The sequence below is a fragment of the Vombatus ursinus genome, unplaced genomic scaffold (assembly GCF_900497805.2).
Source record: "Vombatus ursinus unplaced genomic scaffold, bare-nosed wombat genome assembly UNPS02014778.1, whole genome shotgun sequence".
NCBI lineage: Eukaryota > Metazoa > Chordata > Mammalia > Diprotodontia > Vombatidae > Vombatus > Vombatus ursinus.
In genome coordinates this window covers 47,667,002-47,694,220 of record NW_020954556.1, presented here as the reverse complement: position 1 = coordinate 47,694,220, position 27,219 = coordinate 47,667,002, and the positions used below count along the sequence as shown (strand labels likewise).

Here is a 27,219-nt window from a genome sequence, read left to right as displayed (position 1 = left end):
AGTGGTGAGTGGAAAGAGGCATTTAATGACATTAATTGTGCAGTGGGGGAGAAGTTGTGTTGAAGTGATTAGCAGATTAGCAGAAGGACACAAGGACAGTTTAGCCGATTTAGCCATAACCCATAGCTATTTTAAATTCTTAATCCCTAGCTGTTATTTTTAGTTGCTTGAACTAGGTTTAGAATTTTTCTTTCTTTCTTTTTTTTGACCATCTCCATTTGTTTTCTTGTCTTGCTTTTCTTCCCCATGCACTAAACCCCCAAAACCTTGACACCCAGCCAGAGATGAACACTCCAAAAACCATCACTCACCTGTATTAGCTAATAAGGAAGGGGCTTGGCTCTCTCCTCCTACTTTCAGTATTAATCTGGAATTATACAAGATAGAATGAAATTCGACACGCATGAGAGAATATGAGCTCCTACAAAAGGGGGCATTTTCCCGTAAGGGAAATTAGGAGGAAAATGTGAGGCAGTTTAGAGCCTATAAAATGATCTTGGTGGCAGCCTGGGGCCATTTTCTTAGATCCAAAGAGGCTGTAAATATAGCAGGTTGAAGAAAGGGGGAAAAGATGAAGTAAGAAACACAGTGACTATCCCCAAATAAAGGATAAAATAAGATAAATATTTGTAAAGTGCTTTGCAAGCTTTAAAGTGCTACATAAATGTTAGCTATAAAAGAAAAGCATTTTAAATCATAGGAAATCAAGGTCAAGGGATGCAGATGATTTGAAACTAAGCTTCTGTTTGTGGTTTATTCTTTCTTCTATAGCAGATCCCTCTAAGTTCAACAGAGCTTCTTTTATTGGTATGTTGTAAAAAACCAACCATGTATCTTTCATGTACCCGTTATATGTGTGTATGTCTGACACATAGTAGGGAGGAAGAAGCTGAAGACGTAGCCAAGGGGTGAAAAGCACTCATCATTAATCATTGTTGAGCAAGAAGAAAGTGGAAGATGACATGGGCTGACCCCTTCTACCTAGATGAATGTACTCAGCTCTTAGATATTTTCCCTAAGTTGCTATTCAGTTTATCACTCAACAACTATTTATTAAGAATCTAGTATGTGCCTAACATTGCAAGTAGTACAATGCAAAGGCATTAGATGTAGAGTCAGAAGGACCTGGGTTCAAATCCAGCCTCAGAAATAAAACAATCACTAGCTATGGGACCCTGGGTAAGTCACTTAACCGCATTGCCTAGTCAAAAAAAAAACCCCGAAAAAACAAACAAAAAAAAAACTTAGTTGATTTGGAGTAACTGAAAAAATCATTTAAAATAGTGAAAAGTATCAAGGTCTTTGAGGAAATGCATTTTTAATATGACCCTTCACAATGACTGAAACTAGTTAATAAAGTTCTGCCTAGTAGTGTCAAAGCCCCAGCATTGGGGGCTACTTCAATGAATGTTTCAGAATAAGCCCCTAACTTAAATGCAAATAGCTAATTTACTTAGCATACCCTTTATTAATAGAACAAAGTTAAAAGCTATGGCTGTGAGACTTGGAGTATAAGGAAAGCTGAGCACCACAGAATCAATGCTTTTGAATTCTGGTGCTGGAGAAGACTTTTGAGAGTCTCTTGGATAGCAAGGAGGTCAAATCAGTCAATACTTAAAGAAATTAGTTTAGACTATTCACCGGAAGGTCAAATACTGAAGCCGAAACTTAAATACTTTGGCCGTGTAATGAGAAGATGGGACTCATTGGAAATGACCCTAATGTTGGGAAAGATTGAAGACAAAAGGAAAAGGAGACAGCAGAGGATGAGAAGGATAGATAGAGTCATGGGAGCAATGAACATAAGCTTGGACAGACTTCGAGAGATATTGGAGGATAGAAGGGCCTGGGGTGCTATGGTTCATAGGGTTATAAAAAGTCAGAAACAACTGAACAGCAACAACCAAAAAAAATTCATCATGGAAATTGTTTGAATTCCAAAGCAGGAGAACCCGAATTCTGTGCCATTTTCCCATCTCAGGTGTCCAGAGATACCTGGGCTTGTGTATTAGGACAGAAGTAGAGAGCTGAAGCCTTGGTCTCAATTTCATTTGGCTTTGGGAGTATTCTAATCATTGTCGCTGTAACCCTGACAATCATTTCCTTCATGGTGTTCTGCCATAGCTCTCCCATTCAGGAAAACCTCTTTCAAGTATACTTTGTTTTGTTTTAAAAAGATAAAGAGTAATTCAAAAAGTTGCGAAGGATGATTTCAAAAGCAATGATGATGTTTTAAAGTCATCTTTACCTGGAAATAAAGAGTCATAGTTTCTTTCTGTGTCTTCCCTATTTCTAAAGTTTCTAAAATTTCTAAATTTCATTCTCTTTCTCTCGTTGTTTCTCTCTTGAATTCCATTGTTATGCGTCTGTCTCTTTCTTTCCCCCCCGCCCTGTTCTGTTTCTCTTACTTCCATCCTCCTTCTTCATTTCCCTGTTTAGTCTTCCTTTCCAACCCTCCCTTTCTGTCTATACCATTTAATGAACATAGGCTTTTAAATATTTATTATATCTGTATTATTATATTATATTATATCTATATTATTATATTTGTTGTATCTTTTATTATATCTGTTGAATACATCTTGATGTTCCCTGTTTAATTTTCAAACTAGGTGAGTTGACTGAACTTCGTACATTTATATTCCTTAAGAAGAAAGAGGGATAGAAAGGAGAGTGGATAGTTGTTTTTGAACTTACTTGTAGATCTCAATTGCTTTTTGATACTTTATAGAGTCAAATTCCTTTCCCAGGGTCTGGCATAGCCCACTTCTTAGAAGCATCCTGAAATGCTTGGAATGCCTTTTCTGGACTCCTGCAATCCCCTGTCCCTGTAAATTGGCACCAAGTCATGGACATTAAGAGTAGCTACGTGCTAGCAGACAGAGGCCGAGAACCATGAGCTTGAAGTTAGGGTTTCCTGGCTTTGTGAACTTTGACAACTCAAATGGTGGCTGATTGTGTATAAGCTCAGTGTATTTTCCAGTTTTTTTTTTTAAATGGTAGTCTGTTTTAAAAAATGTAAGAAGAAACATTAAATGTTTATTTTAGTTGACAAGATAAATTGTGGCAGCTACTAGTTAACTATCTGGCAATTCTGAAGAATAAGCTTGTTTTTCTATTTTCAAAACATGTCATTGTATGTCTTTCATTAATTAGATAATGGATATTATATTATCAGCTTGGTTATTATAAATATTTACTTTGAGAGTTTTCTCTGGACTATACTAACCTTGAAAGAGAATGTTTCAACTCTTCTTGGGAGGAAGGAGGTGTAATTAACTCCTCAGTTCTCCAAATCCTCATTTTTCAGCTCTCCAGAAAATACTGTATTTTAGTAAGAGATGAATTTTTGTTCTCTTTAGCAAATAAATGAGTTTGGCAAGTTACCTTGCTTGTATACTTCCCTCTCCCCCAAAAAAACACCCTCCTCCAAATCATCAACCCCTCCCCAACCCCAACTACTCCATATCCCTGGAAGGAATTAAAAAAAAAATAATTTGAAAAGAAGTTGGACCTACTGTAGAGAAACTGGGTTCTGGGCAACAGAAGGACCAGCACTGTCCTGTCCCCAGATGCTCCTTCCATTCCCCCCAGCTATGAGGTCCACCCAGTTGATGACATTGGTGTGGGAGGCCAGAGAGCATGTGTGCAGGCCCCTCTCTGTTCAAGGCCAAGGGAAGGAAACAAATCCTTCTCAGTCCATAGCTGGCAGCTCAGGGAAAGTGAGTCCCCTGTACTAAAGTTGGCTGGACCGGAATTTCACTTGAGAAACCTCTTTGCCTCAGCCAAATCAGCTGATGCTAAAGCCTTTCTGACTTAGCTTTGCTGTGGTATAACTTGGCTTGGACCCCAAGTACCACACAAGGAGAGACTTTACCCTTTCTTTGCCCAGATCTGCTTTTCCAGTAGAAAATCAGAACCTCATTATAATGATTATTAGTGGTAGTAGTAGTAATAGTAGTGGATGTGTTGTGATGGTGGTGGTGGTGGTGGTGGTGGTGGGTGGTGGTGGTGGTAGTAGTAGTAGTAGTGGTGGTAGCAGTCATGGCTAATATTTATGTAACTCTTTAAGGTTTGCAAAACACTTTACCAAATATGTTGACTTATTTGGTCCTTACAACAACCCTGGGAGGTAGGTGCTAATATTATCCCCATTTTACAGATGAGAAAACAGAGATTAATTGATTCAACCAGGGTCACACAGCTAGTAAGTATCTGAGACAGACTTTAAATGAGGATCTTCCTGCATGTCCCCTCTGCTCCTTAGCTGCCTCTATCAGGGGTCAACAGTATCTTGCCAATGACTCAGAAAGCACATCATGAAAACACTTGTCTATTGCACCTACACATAAGGCCAACTTTGTCTCTCTTAACTGGTCACCATCCCACCCTAAGTGTTTGCACCTATGGCTATTTGCATGAGAGCTCCCTGAATTGATATGTTTCCTACCTCCAAGGGGTGCTATTAGAGCAGAGCAGGTTGACTGATTTGGATCTTATTTTTGATAGAATATTAGCACAATGTCCCACCTGGGTAGCACTTGAGTGGGGGAGAGGCAGAGCCTCGGTGAGAAAGAGAGGAGAATATACGTGTTTGATTTACAGTGTGGGACAGCCAAAGCTAACAATGGCTACCTGGATATGCTTTCATCTTTGCTAAATATGTTGGGTTTCTTTGTTTGTGTTTTTCATATGCATTTGATTTTCAATGAAGAATTACTGAATTGATTGGCTACCATCCTGAAGAGCTGCTTGGGCGCTCTGCCTATGAGTTCTACCATGCCCTGGATTCAGAGAGCATGACCAAGAGTCACCAGAATCGTAAGTGACTCAGTTTCTTCCCCAGTCTTCCTGGATATAGATTGGGTTGGGCACTGGATAATAAGATGTGCACTTGTAGATTTCTCAAGAGGGGGACCCTCCCTTTTAGCCCTCCTCTGGGTGACAGGTTAGCAAAGGCCTGAGTATTAGATCTTGTGACCTAGGGACACTGTTCCTTCAGCTTAGAGAGAGAAGCCATTGGATAGGAGAAGCTGCAATAAATGGTTATTTATAGTTTGGACCCATAGGGAGTGCTGGTTGAGGGAAAAGTCTTTCCTGTGGCCCTAGTGTGTGACCATCCCTGGGCTAGGTTCTGTGGGAGAGGAGAGAAGAAACAACACGGTCTCCACCTCAAGTAGCTTATAGTCTTCTTGGAAAGACAGAATTAACACATGTGAAAAAAAATGAAGGGGCAAGCCAGAGTGTAGTGGAGAAAGAACACTGGATTTGGAGTCCAAAGGTTTAGGTTTAAATCCTGGTTCTGCTACTTACTAGCTGTGTGATCATGAGTAAATCACTTCCCTGCTGAGCCTCAGTTTCCTTATTTGTAAGATGGTGCTAAGAATACTTACACTATCTACCTCACAGGGCTGTTGGAAGAATCAAGTGAGGTAATACATCTAAGGCATGCTTTGAAAACAAAAACACTATATGAATGTTAGTTATTAAATATAATAATGAAGTGGGTCCATGTGGACAGAAACAATGATGGCCAGAAAAGAAGCGGCCTGGTCGTGTATTGAGTATGAGAGATGACAGATGGACAGTTAAGTGCTGCTCTGGTATCAAGGCAAAAAAAGAAATTTTTTAACTGGAAGAAGTCCTTCAGGGCATGGGTTAAGGACTTTCTGGAGGATTTATAGAAATATGTGGACAAGAATCACATCGGATGAGAAAGTATGAGGGTTCACAATCTGTACCAATGGAGAAAGTACTTATAGCAATGAAATCATAAATCTATTGAATTCTCATGAGTTATAATAATAATGAATAATAGAACAATAACATGATTTTCTGTAATCATGTTCATTGTATCATATGGACTCTACAGGAAAAGCTAAAATGGACAATTTTTATTGCAGAAAATGGAAACATTTGTGTATAAACAAAATCAATGTAGCTCAAATAAAAAGGAAAGATTTAATTGGGAGAACAAAGTCTGTGAGTATCTCTTATAAAGGTCTGATAGAAAATCTATATAAAGAACTGTTTTAAATATTTAAGACTGCCAGTCATTGTCCAGTTAATAAGACTATTAAGGGGCAGTTCTCAAAGGAAAAAATCCCAGCTATCAACAGGCGTATGAAGAAATGCTCCAAATTACTAACCCAAAAGATGGGGCAATGGGGCATGGGTTGGAAGTTGGATCAATTTATCAACTTAAACTGAAGCTTCTATTTTCCCTTCTTGCTCTCACTCATTCATCTTTTGACTCTTTGTAAGTAAATAGAAGCAGATTTTGTTCCCATTTTTTCTTTGTTCAGTGACACAATAAAAAAATCTAATCTGGAGGTTTGTTCTAATTTGCATAGGACTGTGTGTGAGAGACAGAGGAAGGAGAAGGGTACCTTTCTAATGACTGGGGAAGCTCAGTATTTAAAACAGACAGATAATTGAAAGCTGTCATTTCCAAATGGATTTGTAATTTATCCCATGTTAACTCTCAAGGGAGGGCTCAGTTGCTCTTTGTTGTATGAGCACATTACGTGCTCTTGGGGAAAAAAGAAAACAGAATCAAGATTAAAGGCATTAAAGGGCCTGTCTGTGATGTAGCAGGCCCCCTTGTCATGCTTGCAATGATGAGCGAGTGATTAGAAAACTGATGTAATTATATTGCAGTGACAGAGCAGGACTGTCTGACCACTAGAAATACAATTAAAACCTTCCCAAAATGCACTGTTTAATCAACATTAACAATACTAATCCTGTACCTCTTCCACACAAAAGAAAGTCTACCTCAGTTAACAATGGGTTGGCGCAAGTTTGCTGGAATCACTGTCTGCAGCCTAAATTCTGTCAAATCCTGGTTCCCAGAGTAAGAGTAGAAAGGGGGTGGTAGCCATGCCTGAACCATGAGTGAGCAGATGGTCCAAACATCCTTGGATTTGGCCATGGGGCAAATGCTAGGATTTTATTTTATTTTTTGCAAGAGCAGTGACAAATTTATCTTTTGGTGATGTGTTCAGGCTCTAGTGACAGAAAATTTGCCATGCATATTAATATTGATGAAATTCAGGTTAAATTGAGTATTAGAAATAGCCTAGAAGTGGATAAAAGTTCACCAAAGAAATTGTAACCTGAGGAGGACGATATAATGGGGGGATGGGGTGGTCCTACTGCTCTGCTTTGGCAATGTATCAGGATGTATGGGCTATTTACATCTATGTACAGGAGGTGAACATCAACCTTTGTGTAGGACCATCTAATCTGGGCCACCTCCCAATTTGTGTGCCTACTGCCTTCCAAGTCACTGCCCCAGCAGCAAAGTTATGTCCTTATTATTTGTATATGTACGTATATGTGCACATATAAACATTTTAAGGTTGACCGAGCTTTTTCTCCATAACTATCTTCTGTGGCAAGTACCATTATTCCCTTTTATACAGATATGAAACCTTAGAGAGGCTCAGTCACACAGCTAATAAGGGGTGAAGCCAAGATTCCAACCCAGGTTTCCTCATGGCAAGCCATAGGGTTCTTTCCACTCAACCACACTGCCCACGAAGTATCCAAACCTAGGTTAAAGGCATAAGTTCATCCACCTGATCTGGCACCTAGGGAGGGCTGTGGGTCTAGAATATTGCTAAATATTTCTATACCTTGGCCCTAGGGCCCTTCCATACCCTACAATGTGATATAGTACTGCAAGAGCTGAGAGATCAACAGGTCTAGGTATTTCTGTAATGAAGTCCAATGCAAAGACACTGGTGAGAGAATTGGGGGAGCAATAATAGTAAGTCACATAGTGTTGGGTACTCAAATTCAAAACAAAATGTCATAGAAACACAGGATGATTGATTTGGAACTGGCAGGGAATTTAAGAGAAAGTCTAGTCCTACCACTTCTATTTTGTGATGAGGAATCTGAATCTTAAAGAGGTTAATGGTTCACTCAAGGTCCCATTGTTAGTAAGTGACCGAGATGGGATCTCTATATGTACCCCTAGTCTCTCTCCTGAGGCACAGTCCTACATCACCAAATACCTCCTGGACTTTGTGATGTCTCAGATTCAACATGACCAAAAACAGAACTTGTCATTTTCCCCCCAAAACTTCCCATCTTCTGAATTTCCCTATTGCAGTCAAGGACACATCACTCTCCTCCCAGTCACCCAGGTCTGAAACCTAAGTGTCACCCTCGACACCTCATTCTCCCTCACGTCATGTATCCAGTGTGTTGCCTGATTTTGTCACTTCTATCTTCACAACATTTCATATGTCCTTTCTTCTCTGCTTGAAAAGCTACCGCATCCTCCTCACTTCTCCTCTGCCTCTTAGAATCTCTGGCTCCCTGTAATACTCAACTCAAATACCATCTTCTGAAGGATGCCTTTCCCAATCCCCTTGGGTGCTAGATCTTTCCCCTCTGAGTTCCCTTCTAACTACTCTGTCTGCATCTTGTATGTTCCTAATTATCTCAGTGTGGTCTCCCTCATTAAGTTCCTTGAGGACAGGAACCATTTTTTTTTTTTTTGGTATCACCACCACTTAGTACAGTGCCTGGATCATCGAAAGAGCTTAATAAATGCTCATTGTTGATTGAACAATCTGTAAAATGAGAATGTCGGACCAAGGTCCCTTCCAACTCTGATATTCTGTGCTCTTCCTATCAAACCATGAGTTCTTCTGGCTCTGTTGCAGACTCTGCCTAGTCCACTGACTTCTGATTCTCATTTTGTCTTCAGTGTGCACCAAAGGTCAGGTGATCAGTGGCCAATACCGGATGCTTGCCAAGCATGGTGGGTATGTGTGGCTGGAAACCCAAGGGACTGTCATTTACAACACTCGAAACCTGCAACCCCAGTGTATCATCTGTGTTAACTACGTCCTGAGGTAAGTTCTTCTAAAACTCCTCTGAGGGGGCCTGGGAACCTAAAGATGGACCCATAGCATTCTTAAGTCTTGAGGAACTTAGAATACTTAACACACGTGAAGTCCGACACCAGGGGCGGACCTCTCTCTCTCTCATAGTCAGCACCTGAAAGCATTTATGGAAAATTAATAATTCCAGACTTAATTTTTACACCCTCTTTTCCCATCCCCACCTTTTTTTTTTGTTACAATGTGCATTGTCTGTGACACAGGGTGGAGAGGAAGTTGAGAGAGAGGAATGAGAGCTACTTTCTGGGAAAGGCAAAGTGGAAATTCTTTATCTAGTATCTTTAGTAACTGAGGAGGCTGTACCAGAAAGACATCCTATCCCCAAAAGCCACTTCTGAAAATCTGGTGTCAGACAACTAGAGGCTCAAGCCTGTGTATGGACAGTGAAAAAAAGCAGCCTTCACAGTAGACTTGTGTTTGGAGAATATGATTGTAATCACCTCCATGGCTAGTAATAGAGTTGAATTATATGGTTCTTTGAAGAACCCAGATAAACAGGTTCTGTTCTCCCCCTTTCTGCCTGCTGAGGATATTCTGGGACAGTGCAGTCAGGAGCTCTGGGGGTCTGGGGTAGCCATACACTTGAACGTTTCTTGTAAGAAAACATATATGAAGTACCTGTCAGTTTGTGGATAAGGGAATTCTTGCAACCACCACAGATCCCAACCCATTATAACTTAGTAGATAAGTCAGGGAGTCACCTAAGTCTCAGAGAGATTAATGACTTGCAGATGGCCACACAGTAAATGTCCCAAGCAAGATTTGAACCCAAGTCTTCCTGATATCCCCTACGCCATGCTGCATCTGTAAAAAGGGACTTGAAGTCTCTTTTTCATTTTATTAGTGAAATCGAGAAGAATGATGTGGTGTTCTCCATGGACCAGACTGAGTCCCTGTTCAAGCCCCACCTGATGGCCATGAACAGTATCTTTGACACCAAAGTCCCTGTGTCGGAGAAGAGTAACTTCCTATTTACCAAGCTCAAGGAAGAGCCCGAAGAACTGGCGCAACTGGCGCCTACACCAGGAGATGCCATCATTTCTCTGGACTTTGGTCAGTACCTCCCACCTGCACAAGAAACCTGGAAGAACTTGAGCAAGGGTAGCTTTCATTTTGCCTTGGCCAACTTGAACATGCTTCTCTCTTTTTTTTAATTGAAATTTTTGTTGACATCTTTTGTTTTCACATCACCTTAATTTCCTAACATAGTCTTCCACTCTCCCTCACCCAAAGAATTATCCCTTATTTAAAAAAAAAAAAAAAGAGAGAGAGGAAATAAGGAAGCAGCTTCACAAAATTAACCAAAGTCAAGCTTGATAGTGCTTTGTCTTCTGCTTCCGCAGTCCTACAGCTCTGAAAAAAGAGAAGGAGGTACATTATCATAGCTCTTTTGGGGGGCCAACCCTGGTCATTATAGTTACAATGTTCAGTTTTGGTTTCTGATGTTATTCTTTCAGTTGACATTGTCATGTGTTTTGTGTATGTCGTTTTCCTACTGTGCTTTATTTATTTTGTATCGGTTCATATAAATCTTCCCATATTCATCATTTCTTATGGTACAATCGTATTCTGCTACACTCACATACCACCATTTGCTCAGCCATTCCCTAATCAATGGGCATCTCCCTTGTTTCTTGTTCTTTGCTATTACAAAGAGTGCTACTCTAAATATTTTGGCTCATATGGTTTGGGGGAATGGGAGCCTGCTTTCTATCTTGAATCTCTGAGGGGCATGTACTTAGCACTGGGATCTCTGTGTAAAAAGTTCATCCTACACTAAGCTATGCTCTTTGAATTTTAGGATTAAAAGGGGCTTTGGAGACCATCTAGTCTGATTCCCCTCATTTTATTATAGGACCACAAATTTAGAGCTAGAAGAGTCCTTAAAGGGCATTGAGGACAACCCCCTCTTTTTACAGATGTGGAAACTGAGGCACAGAGAATTTAAGTGACTTGCCCAGAGTCACACTGTAAACAAGTCTGAGATGGGATTTGAATTCAGTGCCCTAGCTACCATATTAAAGAGAGGAGAAAGCTAAGTGACTTGCTCAATACTCTTCTTATGCCACTTCACCTTCATTTCTAATTGTTCTTTGAAAGAGAGTCACTAACTCTATAGGTTCCTAACAATTATGTGTAGAAGAGAGATCTCCATTTTAAAAAATCCTATAGTCATGAAGAATCTTTCTTAAAACTAATCCTTTTTCTTTGTCTTTCTGTGTGTCTCTGTCTGTGTGTCTCTCTCTTACACACACAATTTAAATTTGCAAATTTAAATTGTCAAAAGGAAACCCATGACCAACACAAGACCTATCCACAAGCCTTTTTGCCTCCTTTCTTGTGTAGTTTGAGATTTCCCCCCCCACCCCCGTGTATATTCATGACCGAGATGAGTTAAGATAGAGCAAACCTACCCTGACTATTCTCCCTTATCTCTACAGGAAACCAGAGCTTTGAAGAATCATCTACTTACAACAAAGCCCTTCTAACCCCAAGCCAGCCGTGGCCTGGAGACATGAAAAGCTGCAGTTCCCAGAGTGAAGCCTCATTCACTGTACCCCAGATGGCCCCTCCTGGCAGCACCACCCCCAGTGCTAGCAGCAATAGTAGCTGTTCCACGGTAAGAGGCAAATCAAGCCAGAAATTATTGAGTGGAGAGCAGGTCAACCAAGCACAAAGTAGGAAGGAGAGATTTAGGTCCCTCTTTATTCCATTATCTTCTTCTTTCCTTTGACAGCCTCAGGTTGCTTGTTGAACAATTTAGTTCTATATACATGAGCTAAGCTACTACTTTTTACAGGGGAGATTGCTAGGCTTCAGAGAGAAATAAGGTTAAATAAGACCACCCCTGCCTTCATGGGGCTTACAGCCTAATAAAAGAAGTAACTGTAATACAAGTTGGAATGTACTAAGTGAATGATGGGTACAAAGAAACTACTTAAGAGTTCTGATGCAGGAAAGATTACTTCTAGTTAGTGGGGGACCAGGGAGATCCTCTTAAAAGAGGACCTGTTTTTAAGAGGGCTAATGATTTTATCAAAATCACTGTCATTAACCTCATGTTTAGTAAGAACTTTCAAGAGGCCCCCAGATTGCTCACACTTCATCATAAAACATTTTTAGTAAGAGTCTCAAGCCCTACTTATTAAGCATGGCATTATGCTAGGGGCAATTCCAGCTTACAGGAATCTTTGTCCTCTCTTTGCTTTATGATAACACAGATAGGAACGATGTAGACATCTGAATGAACTAGCAAACCCCTACTCAAATCCCTGCCTCAGTCTACAAGTATGGGTTGAATAGCCATTGTGTACCCATTCTGTGTTAGAGACAAGAGAAGGTAGCCAACACGAGCCCTTCCCCTCTCCACCTGCCCCATTATAATTTCATGGGAGAGACAGGGCTCTTGCCACATGAAACAATGAGAAATCCATATAAATTCGTGAAGAGCTAAATGATACAGGCCAGACTAGACATACCACAGGAAATGACGGATGTCCCTAATGAGCCTGGCACTGAGGTTTCCCAACATCTGTGGTCTAAGACCCCTTGCCTAATAGGGAGAGAGCTGACCACCTGTCTAATAATCAATCCCTTTTTCTGTCTTATTCTCCCATAGCCAAGCAGCCCAGGAGATTATTATAGCTCTCTGGATGAAAATTTGAAGATGGAAGTGATAGAGAAGCTTTTTGCTATGGATACTGAATCCAAGAACCAATGTAACACCCAGGTGAGTGATGAACAGAGAGAGAAATTCCCACCTTCACCGTCATTGGGGGCTTTGTGAACCTGATAACACCCCAAGGTCTTACGCAGGGGAATGACTTGGTGAAAGTGATCTGTACCTTTTTTTGCCCTCTCATGATCACCCCCTTCTGGTCAGAACCCTTATCACCTCTTACCTGGGAACTATTATAATCATCTCCTAAATAGTCTTCCAGTCTCCACTCTTTCTTTTCCCTAATCCATAGCAAGAGGAATCTTAGTGCATGGTCTGACATGTCAACGCCTGAGCTTCCTGCTTAAAGATTTATGGGGGCTCCCTATGGAGTAGAATAGGAACTCCTTATCCTGATATTCAAAGCCATTTATAACTTGGCTTCAGCCTTCCTTTTCAGCTTATTTCATATTACTGTCCTTCCTATAGTCTACACTCCATTCTTTGTTCAGCGATCTGGCTCTGCTGAATCTTGTCTCCATGCATTCGCCTTAAGCTATCCCCCATACCTAAAAAAAGATTCTCATCTTCATCCCTACCCTTGACATCTCCCCTTTTGAAATCCTTCTTTGCCGTCAAGGTCTAGTTTAGGTACTTTTTCTCCATGAGGCCTTCCCTGATTCCCTCTTCCAGCAAGAAGTTATTTAATCATAGGACCATAGATTTAGGACTTCCTTAGGGAGGGAAGGGGAAGGGAATAAGCATTTATTTATATAGCGCCTATTATGTGCCAAACACTATGATTAGTACCTTTATTAATATTATCTTATTTGATCCTCAAAGCAACTATGTGAGATAGGTATTGTTATTATTCTCATTTTACAATTGAGGGAACTGAGGCCAGCAGAGGTTAAATGACTTGCCCAGGGTCACACCTAGTTAAATCTGTGAGGTAGGATTTAAGCTGAGGTATTCCTGACTCCAAGCCCAAATAGTCTATCCACTGAGCCAGGTAGATACCTGCCTCCTTGAACTTCTCTAATCATTCTGTTCTACCCCTTTTAAGAAATTAATCATTTCCTAAATAGGCTTCCATTGCTGTCATACTAGATTGTAAGTTTCTTGAGGGCTGACGTTATGCCATTTTTCATCTTTACCTCATCCCTAGCCCTAACATATTGATGTGCATTTAGTAGGTGCCTGTCAGTCAGTTAACAAGTATTTATTAAGCACTTGCTATATACCCAGCATTGTGCCAGGTTCTGGGAATACAAATACAAGCAGTAAGAAAGACAGTCCCTGCCCTCAGGGAGCTTACATTCTAATAAGAGAAGACAACACATAAGAGGAAACTGAAGAGCTTGGGGTTGGGGTGGGAGAGTGGTACCTAAAATGTTTGCTGTCATTTTAGAAAGATTGCCTTGGTAGTAGTATGTAGGATGGATTGGAGGGGGGAGCCCAGAGGCAGAGAGACCAGAAAGGCAGATTACAGATGATGAGGAGGGCCTAGGCTAGGATGATGGTGGTGAGAATGAACCATGGTTTCTTCAGTTTCTTGCTGTCCCTTCGTCTCCTTATTTCTATACAGACGGACTTCAATGAGCTAGACTTAGAGACACTGGCTCCCTACATCCCCATGGATGGAGAAGATTTCCAGCTGAGCCCCATCTGCCAAGAGGAACGTCCCCCACTGGAGAATGTTCAGCCCAGCCCTCCAGCCAATTTCAGTACCATGACCAGCATCTTCCAGCCCCTGGCCCCAACTTCCTCCCACAGCTCCTTCGTGCTGGACAAGTACCAACATCAGATGGAAAGCAAGAAGTCAGACCTGGACCCCCAGCCCATGTCATTCATATTCTTTGATGGCGGGAGCAAGATGACCCTACCCCCATGCTATGGGCCTGCCAATACCCCACTCTCGTCCATGGGAGGGAGGTCCAATACTCAGTGGCCACCTGACCCACCGTTAGAGTATGGACCCATAAAGTGGACACTAGCGGATCAATATGCCAAATCCTTAAGGAGATCTCCCTCGGGGCCCCCTCTGCCACCACCGAACATCTCAATGTATAAGAAAAGGTAACACGTCCAGCTTGTTATTGCTATTCAAAGAAAATTGCTATTGCAAAGAAAACTAAAAGTACTAATCAGGGGTGGCTTTATGTATAGGCAGAAAAGGTAGCCACCCTGGTAGGAAAGATTTCAGGATCATTGTGAAAGTCCCTTGGTCCCTCAAAAGTATCTCTCCCATCTGCTCTGTGATTACTTCTCTGCCCTTCTGTGCCCAAAGTCCCCTTAAACCTTTAGTCCACAGCCTGAGGTCACACTTAATATGTAAATCTCACAGGGAAAGAGGAAGCACAATGACTTGTATTCACACCAAAGCATCAGTAACTGATCTTTTATGAGAGTAGGGGAGGAGGGGGAAAGGTGAAAACACGAGAACCCTACATACCTAAAATGAGAAATATGGAAGGAATGCCAGGAAGGGGGGAAGACTCATGGAAAGGAGTAGCTGGGTCCCCAGAAGATAAACAATTTGCTTGGGGCCAGCCTGAACACCAATAACAGTTTACATGGAGTAATTCACAATTTTCAAAAGTCCCTTTGTTGCTACATGTGTAAACAGGGAAGTAGGCAAAGCTTGTCTTTGGTGACCCCAGTCTCTACTTTCTGTGTCCTTCTCCCACCTTGTGGTGTCTCACCCTAGTACCCAGAGCTCCCATGCTATCCCCAGGCAGCTCAAGGTTCCTGCCACAGTGACATCTCCACAAAGTCCAGGTTCCAAAAATCATCCAGCACCCCATTATAACTCACTGCCTCAGTAGAACTATTCTCACTGCATTACTGAAATCTCTGAGTTGATCAAACAAATTGTTACTACAGGGTGAGTCACTGATGACTGCCAAGATTTGTATGTCACCTTTGTCAATCAAATGAGATAACATTTGTATCATTACAGTTATGTAGCATTTGTAAACCTTAAAGACATATATATATATACATATATATAAATAACTCATCATCATCATCTTCATTATATTCAGAAGTATTTGAGCTTTAAAAGGGTATTTTAACCCAGTTCTTAGTGGTGGAATTTCAGGCAGAATAAAAAATGAGGAGAAGAATATTGTTGCCAGGCAGCATGAGGGAGGTACTTCCCACCAACCCTCAGTGGTTCTGCCTATGCTTAGGCTACCTGTATAGTTTGTAGTTAGAGGAGCCTTAGAAATGTAGAGGAAACAGATGGAAGGTGTTTGTTTTTTTAATGTCTTACCAGAAGGAACCTGAGGGGCTCAGATAAGAGAGAAATATATATATATATATATATATATATATATATGTATGTTTAAATAGTGAAAGTCCCACTTATTCCACTCCAAAGCTTAGTATCCCTTCTCTTTTAGTATTATAGAATCATACATTTTAGTACTACAGGAAGTTTTGAGATCCCCTGGTTCAATCCCCCCTATTTGACAGGAATGTCAAGTGAAGCCAAAAGAAATTCAGTGAATTCCCCACCAGAGTCAGCGCTAGAACCCAAGCCTTCCGACTCCCAGGTCAATGGTTTGGCTCACCTGCTTAGCTAAAGGGCTGCTCTGTCCCTTTTTGCCCTGACAGTTTGGTGAAGGGATTGGGGCCACGAGGCCCAGATAAAATGAACCCAGCCCTGATTGCCCTCTCTAACAAGCTGAAGATGAAGCGGCAACTGGAATGTGAAGAACAAAGCTTTCAGGACATGAGCGGGGTGAGTTTGCCATAAGTTTGGTCATGGGAGAAGTGGTGTGTGTGTGTGTGTGTGTGCATGTGTGTATATGCATGCATATATGCATGTGCTGTATCTGTGTCTGTATATATGTATATATGTGTCCATATCTCTGTGTTTGTGTGTATATCTGTAGATGTCTGTGTCTGTGTGTGTATGTATATCTATGTCTGTGTCTGTGTGTGTATCTATGTCGGCGTCTGTGTTTGTATCTATGTCTGCTTCTGTGGCTGTGTCTGCATCTGGCCTGTTCCTGTGTTTAAGTAACTCCCAGAAGAAATGAGGAAACGTACCTCCTTCATTTTGTTGGAGAGGTGGAGGACTTTGGTTGTGGAATGTTGTGTGTGATGTTAAATCTGGTCAGTGTGTCCATTGGTTTGGCTTGACTCTCTTATAAGGGAAGACGTTGCAGTAGGTCCAGGGGGTAGATGGAACACTATGATATATATCCAGAAATGACTGTGAAGTAAAACCAAAAAAAAGGAATCAGTAAAACTTACAAAAGTAAAGGAGGCATTTCCTTCCTAGATCTGTGTTTTCTCCTCCCTTGCCCAGCACAGGGTGAGGTGTTTGTTGAATGCTTGATTAATAAATACTTTGCTTGGAGAAGTTCTGGTGCTTTTTAGCTGGTGTCAGTCTCTGCTGAGATCCCCATCAATAATCCCATTAGCGCCATGGGGTGCAGGAGAAAAGGAGGGAAGGAGGTAATGCTTACCATCTCCCAGCTTGAGCTGGGGCTGGTCTCACAATTACCTGCTGGGCAGAAGGGGAAAGGAAAGATGGTGTGTGCAGATGGACCCCACTGCCCGTAAGCTAAGAGTCTTCCATGCTGGTGCACTGCTATCTGTGCGTGGGAAATAGAGGGCATGCTGCCCAACCCATCCCATGACTTTGGTTGCTCTCAGGGTTGATGTGCCCTTATCGTGGATGCCACTGATAGTTAGATTGATCTGATGGAGCTGTGCCACCCCCTTGTTCTTGGCAAACTTCTCTGAGGTAGCTGTCTTCTCTTCCCTTGGCTAAAGCATGGGTGTTCTGCTCTCTGATCCTAAGGGAGATTTGCCTGGCACCAGTGCTCCTCCCCTCATGTGGAAAAGGATGAAAAGTCTCAAAGGTGGAAACTGTTCCTTAATGCCGGAGAAGTCCTTGAGCCTGAGTGTCCTCAACGGTAAGTGGCCCAGCCTGAAGTCACCCCAGACTTCTGAGAGAAGGAGAACTAGAGGGAACGAGGAGATAAGGGTCTGCTTCTGTAGACCCCAGACTCTGGCGCTTCATTCGGTGTTAGTTTCTCATCAGCCAAACGTGAGGGTCTTTTATCTGCCCTGCCTCCCTCACCGGGGCGCTGCAGGGCTCAGAAAAGACCATGCGTGTGAAAGGCTTGTGGGATACTAGGACTAACAACATGTCAAGCATTGTTTTTAGTCGTAGTACTTAGGACTTTTGGAAAGCAAGGCAGACCCAGTGAAATGTTCTGCTGTCCTCCGTGACGACTTCCAAACCGTCTACTCAACCCTACCCAGCCAAGGGCTACACTACTAACTCCTGCTATCCCGCCCCCACCCCCCACAACTATTGTCTGTTTGGGAAGTTTGGGATCCTAACTTAACCTCAAAAGTCACTTCTGGAGAGTCATAAATGGCCATTCCTGGATCCTATCTGGTATATTTTAGAAGCCGTGGATACGCTGTCAGGTTCAAATCCTGCCTTTTCCAAGTGATCTTGGACAAATGGTGTTGCCTTTCATTTAACCTATAATACACTGACATAGTGGATAGAGTGCTGGACCTGGAGTCAGGAAGACCTGAGTTCAAATCCTGCCTCTGAGCCACCTACTGGATGTGTGAACCTGGGCAAGTCACTTAACCTCTCTTAAACTCAGTTCTATCATTGATAAAATGGGGATAATAATACACAACTTCCAGGGTTATAGTGAGAATAAAATGAGATAATATTTGTAAAGTCCTTTGCAAACCTTAAAGTACTATGTAAATGCCAACTATTATTGTTGTTGTGATTTTATCTCTATGTCCCCTTTGAACTCTAAATCCTACGATTCCATCCCTGCACAGGGATTCTGAGCTCCTCCTTCCCAATCAAGTTTAGGAAGACGAGCCTGACAGATGAGCCACCTGCTAAAAGCCAATTAAAAGGAACCGTGGTTTCTGCCCTTTACACTTTCAGGTTTAATGGATTCTTTTAGAAGTTTCTAAGGTGCAGAGAGGTGGTTTTTAAGGTGCAGGGATATCGAACTTTTGAAATGATGCTCTCCTGTACATCCGCTCCTCTCATTAGACTGTGATGCTTTGGTGACCAGTCTAAGAGGGAAAGGTCATTAACAGTCCTGTTCCCCTCCCCCCAGACTTGAACATGTCTACACACATACCAGCCACAGCATACTTATTCTCAAGCATTTTCCTTTCAGGTGAGTTTATCCATAACCCAGCTCTGGGCCTGAGCCAACCTCTAAGCCATCTGCCACCCCCACAACCACCGTCTTCTGTGGGCCCTGGGGAAAATCCGAAAGTGGTCTACCCTCCCCAGTTTTATGCTCCTCACTATCAGGATTACAACCCTCCACTGGTTCACAAGTTATCAGGTGAGTGTCATTCAATCATCCCAGGCCTATCTATGGGGTTCAATCATAGCAAAGAGGCCAGAGAGCTAAGAAAAGAACACAGTGCCTTATAAATTATCATTGTTCAATAAATATTTGTTGAGAAATGTTTGACATTGCAAGAGATGTAGATTCAAATCCCACCTTGGAAACCTATTAGTGGTAGGATCGTAAGCAAGTAACTCAGTTCTCTTTAGAGTTTCCTCATATGTAACCTGGAGATGATAAATCTGCTGTGTTGAGCTCACTGTGGTGTTTGGAGGGTCAGGTGAGCTAATAGACTTTATAAAGCACAATGCAAGCTTTGCAGTTCTTTCTAAACATCAGCTATTCTGATGTGATTTGTGGCCAAGCACAAAACAAAAAAAAGTATGAAGATAACAACTTAGAAAAACACCATTCACTTTGTTGCTATTTTCTTTAAAGGCAAATACTGATAAAGAAAAAAAAATCTTCCCTTCAGTGTCTAGCACAGAGCTGTGTGTGCAGGCAGTATTTAAAAAAACGTTCCTGGAATGAATGAAAGAATGAATAAATATTCTGATTCCCTGCCATGAAGATGATTCATATATAGCACTACCTTATAATAAGAGCCTTCTGCAACTTTCTGTGGATGGGATCTGTATGATGCAACTGCCTGAAAAGTTAATGGAATCTGAGGTTACATGAAGAGAAGTCCAGTATTCAAACCACAGAAAGTAAAAGCCCCTCTTGTTAAAGCACATCTGTGGAACATTCTTTTCAACTGAGCACTGTATTTTAAAGACATCGACAAACTAGAGAGAAAACATACAGACAAGGATAAACTAGGATGGTCAGGGTTTGGAAGCCATGTCATACGATCAATAGACATAGAAGGAGCCTTGGATTAGGAGCCTTGGGTGAATTGCTTTATTTCTTTGGGTCTCATCAGTAAAATGAGGGAGTTGAATAAGATGGTCTCTATAAGGTCAGGGGCCGTCTTGCTTTTCCTCAAACATGTCATTCCATCTCTTGACTCAATGCCTTTTCAATGTGATCATTCTCAAGCAAAATGGCGGCGATCCTAAAATTCTTTTATGACATTCCTTCTGCTTAGAGTGTTCTTTCTCCTCTCCTCCACCTCCTAGCTCCCCAGCTCAGGACTCAGCTCAAATTCCACCTTCTTCTGGAGGCCTTCCCGTACTGCTGGGTGTCTTCCCTCTGAGATTATCTCTAAATTTATCCTGTGTCTCTATCATGTAGACATAGATATGCACTGTATACATAGTTGTACACATAGCTATTTGCACGTTGTCTCCCCTATTAAAACGTGAGCTCCTTGGAAGCAGGGATGCTCTTTTCACCTTTCTTTGCATCGCTAGTGCTGAGCACCATGTCTGGGATACACAAAGTGCTTAATGAGTGCTTTTTCATGTTCCTTCTAAAACCCTATGACTCCTTTGTTGAGTCTGAGGAAGAGAAAGCTAAGGGGAGATATGATAGCTATTTTCAAGGACTTGAAGTTTGCCATGTCAATGGAAGAGCAGACTCCTGTGTTGCTCTGGAGGGCTAAGGTCAGTGACTGAGAAGTTACAGAGAGGATGGCTTCTTCTTGGTACTGGGAGGAATTTTCTAACAGAGCCATCCAGCAATTAAACAGGCTTCCTTGAAAGGCAGTGTGGCTCTAGAACCAGTGCCCTCTTAGTCCAAGTTTGATATTGGGACAAAATGAGGCATTCACAAGTGACTGAACAAAGGAGGTTTTCTTTACCCTAATATAGGAAGGCTAGAGATTCTCTGGATCTGGTCCTGTTCGGCTCCCCTAATCTCTATCTTAAAATGTGTCTGGTCTGTAAGTCATCAAACTATTGCAACTCACATGATCTCAGGCGGCCTCCAAGTCTGAGAGCCCCTGATGACGTGGGACCGGGGCTTTTTATGCCTTTTGACCAGAAAGCTACGTCAGGGAAGCTACTAGGAAAATTATGGCTGAAGGAAGTGCTGTGGGTATTGTGTGTGGGGAGGAAGCTGAGTCAGGGAAGTTGGAGCCATCGGAAGGAAGAAAACACTGTTCCTGTCATGTACCACCCCTTGGTGACAAGGTCTTAAGGATCTTCTAGAGAATTTTCCACCATTTAAATGCTTATAGGGCTGTTACTAGACAGTCCTTCCTTGTCATTGGTAGTACTAAGGGAGAGACAGGGGAAACAAATAAAAACAGAACAAAACAAAATTTTAAGAGATTCTAGGTCTTTGTTCCCCCTTCCAAAAGGTCCAAGTCTTACGTCTTTTACTGCACAGTACTCCTAGTATGGGCAGTACTAAGGGAAAAAGGGAAAGAATGTGGAGAAGAATGAAAGCCAGGCCTTTCCTCCCCTTCAGAAGGACTAAATCTCAGTCCCATAGTCTAGTCCATGTGACAAGAGATGCTTCATCCTGAAAATTCACAGGGTCTCCTAATACAAAGTGGTGATGATGAATCAGAGCAACTCTAAGAACATCAGAGCCAGAGCAGAGATGATGCTACCTCCAGGGTGATTGCAGATTTCTTCTCCTGATGTAGGTGGATGGTGATGAGCAGCTCCAGGAATATTAGGGCCTCCATACAGACAGTCCAGCACAGTCAACAATTCTTTATCCTGCATCAGGGTCGTCTGTAGTAAAGTGCCTAACAGATCTTAAGCTTCCTGCATATAACCTGTCCCAGGCTCTAAGCTGATACTGGGACTCTTCTCATTTTGCCACTGCTTGACATTCCCTGGCCCACCTGCCAAAACCTTTTTCTCCTTGACAGTACATCAGAGAATTATACAAAATTTTTGCCCCCTTAGAAACCTCTGGGAGCATAGTACTCTGGAGAGAGCTTTGTTGCACTCAAGAGAAATCCTAGGTGTCACATTTTCAGTAGAACTCTGATAAACTGGAGAGCATCCAGAGAAGGATGGCCTTGAGTTCACACCATGCAATGACAAATTGAAAGAACTAGAGATGTTTAGCCAGAAAAAAAGAAGACTTAGTGGGAGACGTGTTAGCTATCTTAAAATATTTGGAAGGCTGGCACATGGAAGGGGGATTGGATTGGTTCTACTTGGCCCTAGAAGACAGGACTATAAGCTGGGATGGAGGTTGGAAAGAGAGGAATTTAAGTTTGTTAGTAACAATTACAGGTATCCAAAAATAAAATCATATCAACAAGCATTTATTAGGCACTTACTGTATGCCAGGCATTATGCAAAGTAGTGGAGATACAAAGAAAGGCAAAAACAGTCCCTGCCCTCAAGGAGCTCACATTCTAATGGAGGAGACAACATGCAAACAGCTGTGCACAAACAAGATAGAGAGAAGGGAACTGGAGCTAATCTCAGGGAAGACATTGTAATTAAGGGCTATTGGGAGAGGCTTCTTGCAGAATATGGGATTTTAGCTTAGATTTGAAGCAAGCTAGGAGGTGGAGATGAGGAGGGAGAGCACTCCAGGCGTGGGATGTAGCCCGCGAAGATGAATGGAGTTGGGAGATAGGACGCCATGGGCAAGGTAGAGCAAGGAGGCTGGTGGTGGTGGCATGGGCTGCTATGGGAGATAGTGAGCTCCCCGTCCTTGGAGGTCTTCAAGCAGAGGCTGGCTGATCATGTTTTGAGTATATTTTCAGAGATTTTGGGGGGAGTATGGGTTGGACTATATAGCCACCAAGACCCATTTCCATCCCAGAAATTCTGTGATTTTGTAAACAGCAGGGAAGGACAGGGGAAAGGAGGAAGGGAATCAGAACTTACATAGTTAGTACCTACTAAGTGCCAGGCACTATGCTAAGCACTTTACAAATATTATCTCATTTGATCTTCACAGCTATCCTTCGAGGTAGGTGCTGTTATTATCTTCATTTTACAATTGAGGAAACTGAGGCAAACAGTGATCAATTGATGTGCCCAGGATCCCATAAGTAGCAAGTGTCTAGTCCCATAGTTAATAAGGCTGGATTTGAACTCAGGTTTTCCTGACTCCGGGCCCAGCTCTCTATCCACAGGCAAGAAGAGAGAAAGAAAAATGCATGATGGTCTTGTGTCATAGACGTAACAAGAACCTGGAACATGTGAGAAAGGCCTAGTTAGTTCAAATACAACAACAACGCCCTCCCCCCCCTCAGCCACATTTGCCTTTTTTTGCCCTGAGAGCAGGCACTCAAAACTTGTCGGATTGCATTTTTTACCCACTCAGAAGGAGACCATACAACCAGATTCTCTCAACAGTGATGATGGTTCCAAGACTGAGTAGCCAGAGGATTGGGTTATCAGGCTCCTGAAGAATGGAAAAGGCAGCTCTGGAGCCGGGCTTACGGTGTAGGGGGGCAGAGGGAAGGACCAGGAACCGGTGCCCCTTTCCCTGACAGTGAACAAGCTAGGGGCTCTGCAGAGCACTCACCCCCTTCTCCACCTCAATCCTTGAAGGTGTGCGGATGGAGTCCTCCCTTCTCTGGGAAGCCTCCCTGGAGCACACCAGCCAACAGACCTGAGCTTTCCCTTTTCAGAACTCCTGGCACTCATCAGCGTCAAACTGAAATAGAAACAGAGGCCCTTGAGCCACCCACAAAGATCCTTGTGGGCCTCATGCTGACTTAGAATAACTCATATTAACATTATCTATATTCTAGGGTACTTTTATTTATTTTGTTAAATATTTAACAATTACATTTTATTATTAATTTTAATTTATATTTTAACCAGTTTCCAGCAGTTACAGGGAGTGTTTCCAACCTGTTTGACACCTCTGGTCTGGACCACACATTTTTTTTAGCCTTTACATATACTGTACCTTATACTGTTTTCTGTTTCCTGTGTTAGTTTTACTTTTATTTAGACTCTGAGCTCCTTGTGACGAACAGACTGGGTTTTCTCCTCTCACATCTCATGCCACCCTTAGGATAAAGCTAGGCAGGGAGTCTTCGTTCTTTCAGCTAGGTTGCAAAAAGACCCTCTGACATAAAGAAAGGAGGAAGCTTCCACCCTAGAGAATCTGGTCTGTGCCTCCAAGGGACTTTGGGAGGGAAATGAGGCCTGGGAAAAAAGAGGACCACAAGACCCCAGGGATGGATGAGAGAACATAGTCATGTCCTGCTGACTCCTTTAAGAGTTGGAGACCATGATGGCTGGGTATCCTAGGGAGGAAAAACACCATCCCCCTCCTTAGTGCAAAACCCAGGTTGCTCCACGCTAATTACAACTCTGAGAGCAGGCACTCACTCAATGCTTGTTGAATCATATTTTTACCGCTCCAAAAAATGGTACAGTCAATCGAGTTCTTTTTATTAAAGATGTTTGATTTCATTTTTTTTTTCCAGGCATGACAAGTCGGCTTCTCGGTGCCTCATTTGAGCCCTATTTGCTGCCTGAATTGACCAGATATGACTGTGAGGTTAACGTCCCTGTCCCCGGCAGCTCCACGCTCCTGCAAGGAAGTGACCTGCTCAGAGCGCTGGACCAGGCCACTTGAACCAGGGCCAAGCGGTAGCAACCCCTCCCTCCGCCAGCACTCTTTCAACAGCCTCAGTTTCTAAGTCTATTTTTGCAACTAGGTGATATTTCTAACACCAAAACACTTTCTACGAGATGTACTTAACATGTCGAATTTGTCTACGTCACCAAACAGTGGCCTTTCTGAATTTACTCACTTTATTATCCATGTTTAAAAGAGAAATATGTTTGTTTTCAGCTACTGTATTTTTCTCTTTCAAATGAAAATGTTTAAAAAGTTTATATGATCTTACTTCCCTGTTCCCTATTACTTCTAATTTATAGTCACCATGGATTTTTCTGCAATATCTATACTAACGAGCTGTGGTGTACACGTGTTTGTACCTCTATAGAGAAAACACTTTGGCTCCATTTTATTGCAAAGAATTATTTTGTGTTGTTGTTGCCAAAGAGAAGTGAATCAAAAACGAGTCTGCTCCCCAACTGTGGTTCATGGTCCCCTCAGTCCCCTGTTACCTGTTCTCTCTTTCCTAGCACTAATGACCATATTGTAAATGTAATGTCTTTTTTTTTTTTAAGCTGACTATTCTCATTATGATACCGTCTGTCAGAAACAGAAATGTGAAGAGTGAGCTGCAATGTTTGTGGTTATCTGTGAAAGTGGCACATTGTAGGTTTTCCTAAATTGTGTGGTGTTTTGTTCTGGGGGGCTTTTTTTCCATTTGGTGGGTTGGTGTTTTTATTGTTATTATTGTTATTGTTATTATTATAATACAAAAGCATACCTGAGGTTTGTATTTTTTTTAAGAAAATTGATATCTGGGTTAAGTGTTTATCATATATATTGGTACTTTGTTATATCTAAAAACTTCAAAACCGAAATGGAGTCCTGCTCAGACATCACTTTAAGAGGTTTTGTTTTTTTTTTAAGCTGTTAATTTTGTTTGTCCTGGTGTGGCTGATATTGCAGGATTGTACATATCTTTCCCATAGACTGGCACTAATATTGCTTGCTAATCGTCTCTCCTCCACTGGTAGCTCTTCGTTTGCCATAACGGCTGTAGGCCTAACTACAAGGCAGTCAAAAGTCAGCAGAATCATTACACTGATGCATTAAAAGACATATTTCCCTTATATTTTAAGTATGTATTATATATGCATTATCATTATTATTATTGTTGTTATTGCTGGGCCTGATGTCATGGGGTGAGGGGTGGGGAAGGGGCTGGAGAAAGCTGGGGGGGGGAGGGAAGAGATACAACTTTTCTTAATCTCTGGGGTTTTGTCGTCATTCATAGCCCTTCAAGCTCCTGGAGTGATGTGACTCTAAGGGCATTCATTCCGCCTGAGGTATTAGGATGCTTTCAGGACTGACCTTAAAAGTGGTTTTGATGTGAATTAAGAAAAGGAAGCAAGATTCAGAAACAAGGTTTGTTGTATAGAGCAGGCCAGCCTCTCGGGCTGACACCTTTGCAGGGCACAGCTGAGTTGAGGGTCTAAGTGAGGACCCAGGGAGGTGCTGGAGCCCACCGTGGCTCCAGAGAGCTTGGGCTGTCTGCAGTCAGTCTAAGCTGGAAGAGAGGGCAAAGGGCAACCCCGTACCCAGCTAGGGAGAGGCAGAAAGGCTGAAATTCTGGCTGGTTTCCTCCCTGGAACTGCCCACTCACTGGTGACCAGCCTGCCTGGCAGCTTCCAAGCCTTTTCTATGTTCTCTTCTCCAACTTGCACTGACTTGCTCAGAAAGGGAAGCACTGTAATTGAGTGTTCCAGGAACATTCTAATTCACTGTATATGGGTAAGCTTACCTTTTTTGGTTTGAATACACTGAACATTTAAAACCTTTTTCTGTCATGATGGGTGCATTGAAAAAAAAAACTATTAAAAACAAACACAACTATGAAAAAAAAAATCACAATGGGCCATGATTTGGGGAGCCTGGTAAGACTTATCCAAAACAAAAACACAAAGGAAATTAACTTTAAAGAGGACTCTTAAGAGTAAGATGAATTAATTTCTCTAGCATCCATGTTGGATAAGCAGTACTTTGGACAAAGCAGCTTTGACAAACCTGCATATTATGTGAGTACTTGAAGGGTTATTGACACATAAACTCATGTTTTCTTTCTGTCTCTGTTGCTTCCTCATAAAAGGGCATTTTTTTTTACCCTTGCAGTTTTACTAAAAACACTCTGAGAATTATTCTAAGCTTCATATTAACCTGACCTGTTGGCATAGAGATTTCATAAACTATTATATCGTTGACTTCTTACTGATGACATTATAAGTGTATGGGAACTTTAACTTTATAAGGAATTGTATTTTGCCACTGACACCTTATTAAAGTATACTGATCCTACCACTGTGGGTGGCTCATGCTTACTATGGATCTATAGTTGGATGTACCATTGTAAAATGAAGTATTTATTAAATTATTTCTAGAAAACCAAGGTTTGCATTGATTCAACAAATTCAATTCAAGAAACATTTATTAAGCGTCTTATGTGTGCAAGGTTCTGTTCTAGGGATTGGGTACACAAGGATAATGAATAAAGCTCAGTCCTCAGGGAGCCTAAGATGTTTTACCGAGGGTCAACAATGTGTACCTGAGTTAGTAAGTACCATGTATACATGAAGCAGTGAAAAGTTCAGAAGGGAGAGAGTGCTAATGACTCCAAGGGAGGCTTTGAAATAAGCTAGGGAGCCTACCAGGGAGAGGTGAGGAGGGGACTGGCCCTTTAGAGACAACATACAACACATTCAACAGCTAGTGAGTTGGCAGTAACCTTCACTTGACCTCAAAGTAAAGCCTTCAATACTTCAAGTATATTCCA

The 27,219-nt window shown here is 42.0% G+C and overlaps 1 protein-coding gene across 1 annotated transcript in view; it reads left to right on the top strand.

The window, feature by feature from the left end:
- EPAS1 (endothelial PAS domain protein 1) overlaps positions 1-26,835 on the top strand; it is a 110,112-nt gene extending 83,277 nt beyond the window's left edge. Inside the window, exons 7-16 of the mRNA XM_027864979.1 lie at positions 4,715-4,821; positions 8,726-8,873; positions 9,766-9,974; positions 11,363-11,541; positions 12,541-12,651; positions 14,168-14,658; positions 16,201-16,327; positions 17,399-17,513; positions 18,768-18,941; positions 24,256-26,835. Coding sequence (XP_027720780.1) covers positions 4,715-4,821; positions 8,726-8,873; positions 9,766-9,974; positions 11,363-11,541; positions 12,541-12,651; positions 14,168-14,658; positions 16,201-16,327; positions 17,399-17,513; positions 18,768-18,941; positions 24,256-24,407 — 1,813 coding nt within the window. The 3' untranslated portion in view covers positions 24,408-26,835. The remainder of the gene's footprint in view (positions 1-4,714; positions 4,822-8,725; positions 8,874-9,765; positions 9,975-11,362; positions 11,542-12,540; positions 12,652-14,167; positions 14,659-16,200; positions 16,328-17,398; positions 17,514-18,767; positions 18,942-24,255) is intronic.
- Positions 26,836-27,219: the final 384 nt, after the last annotated feature.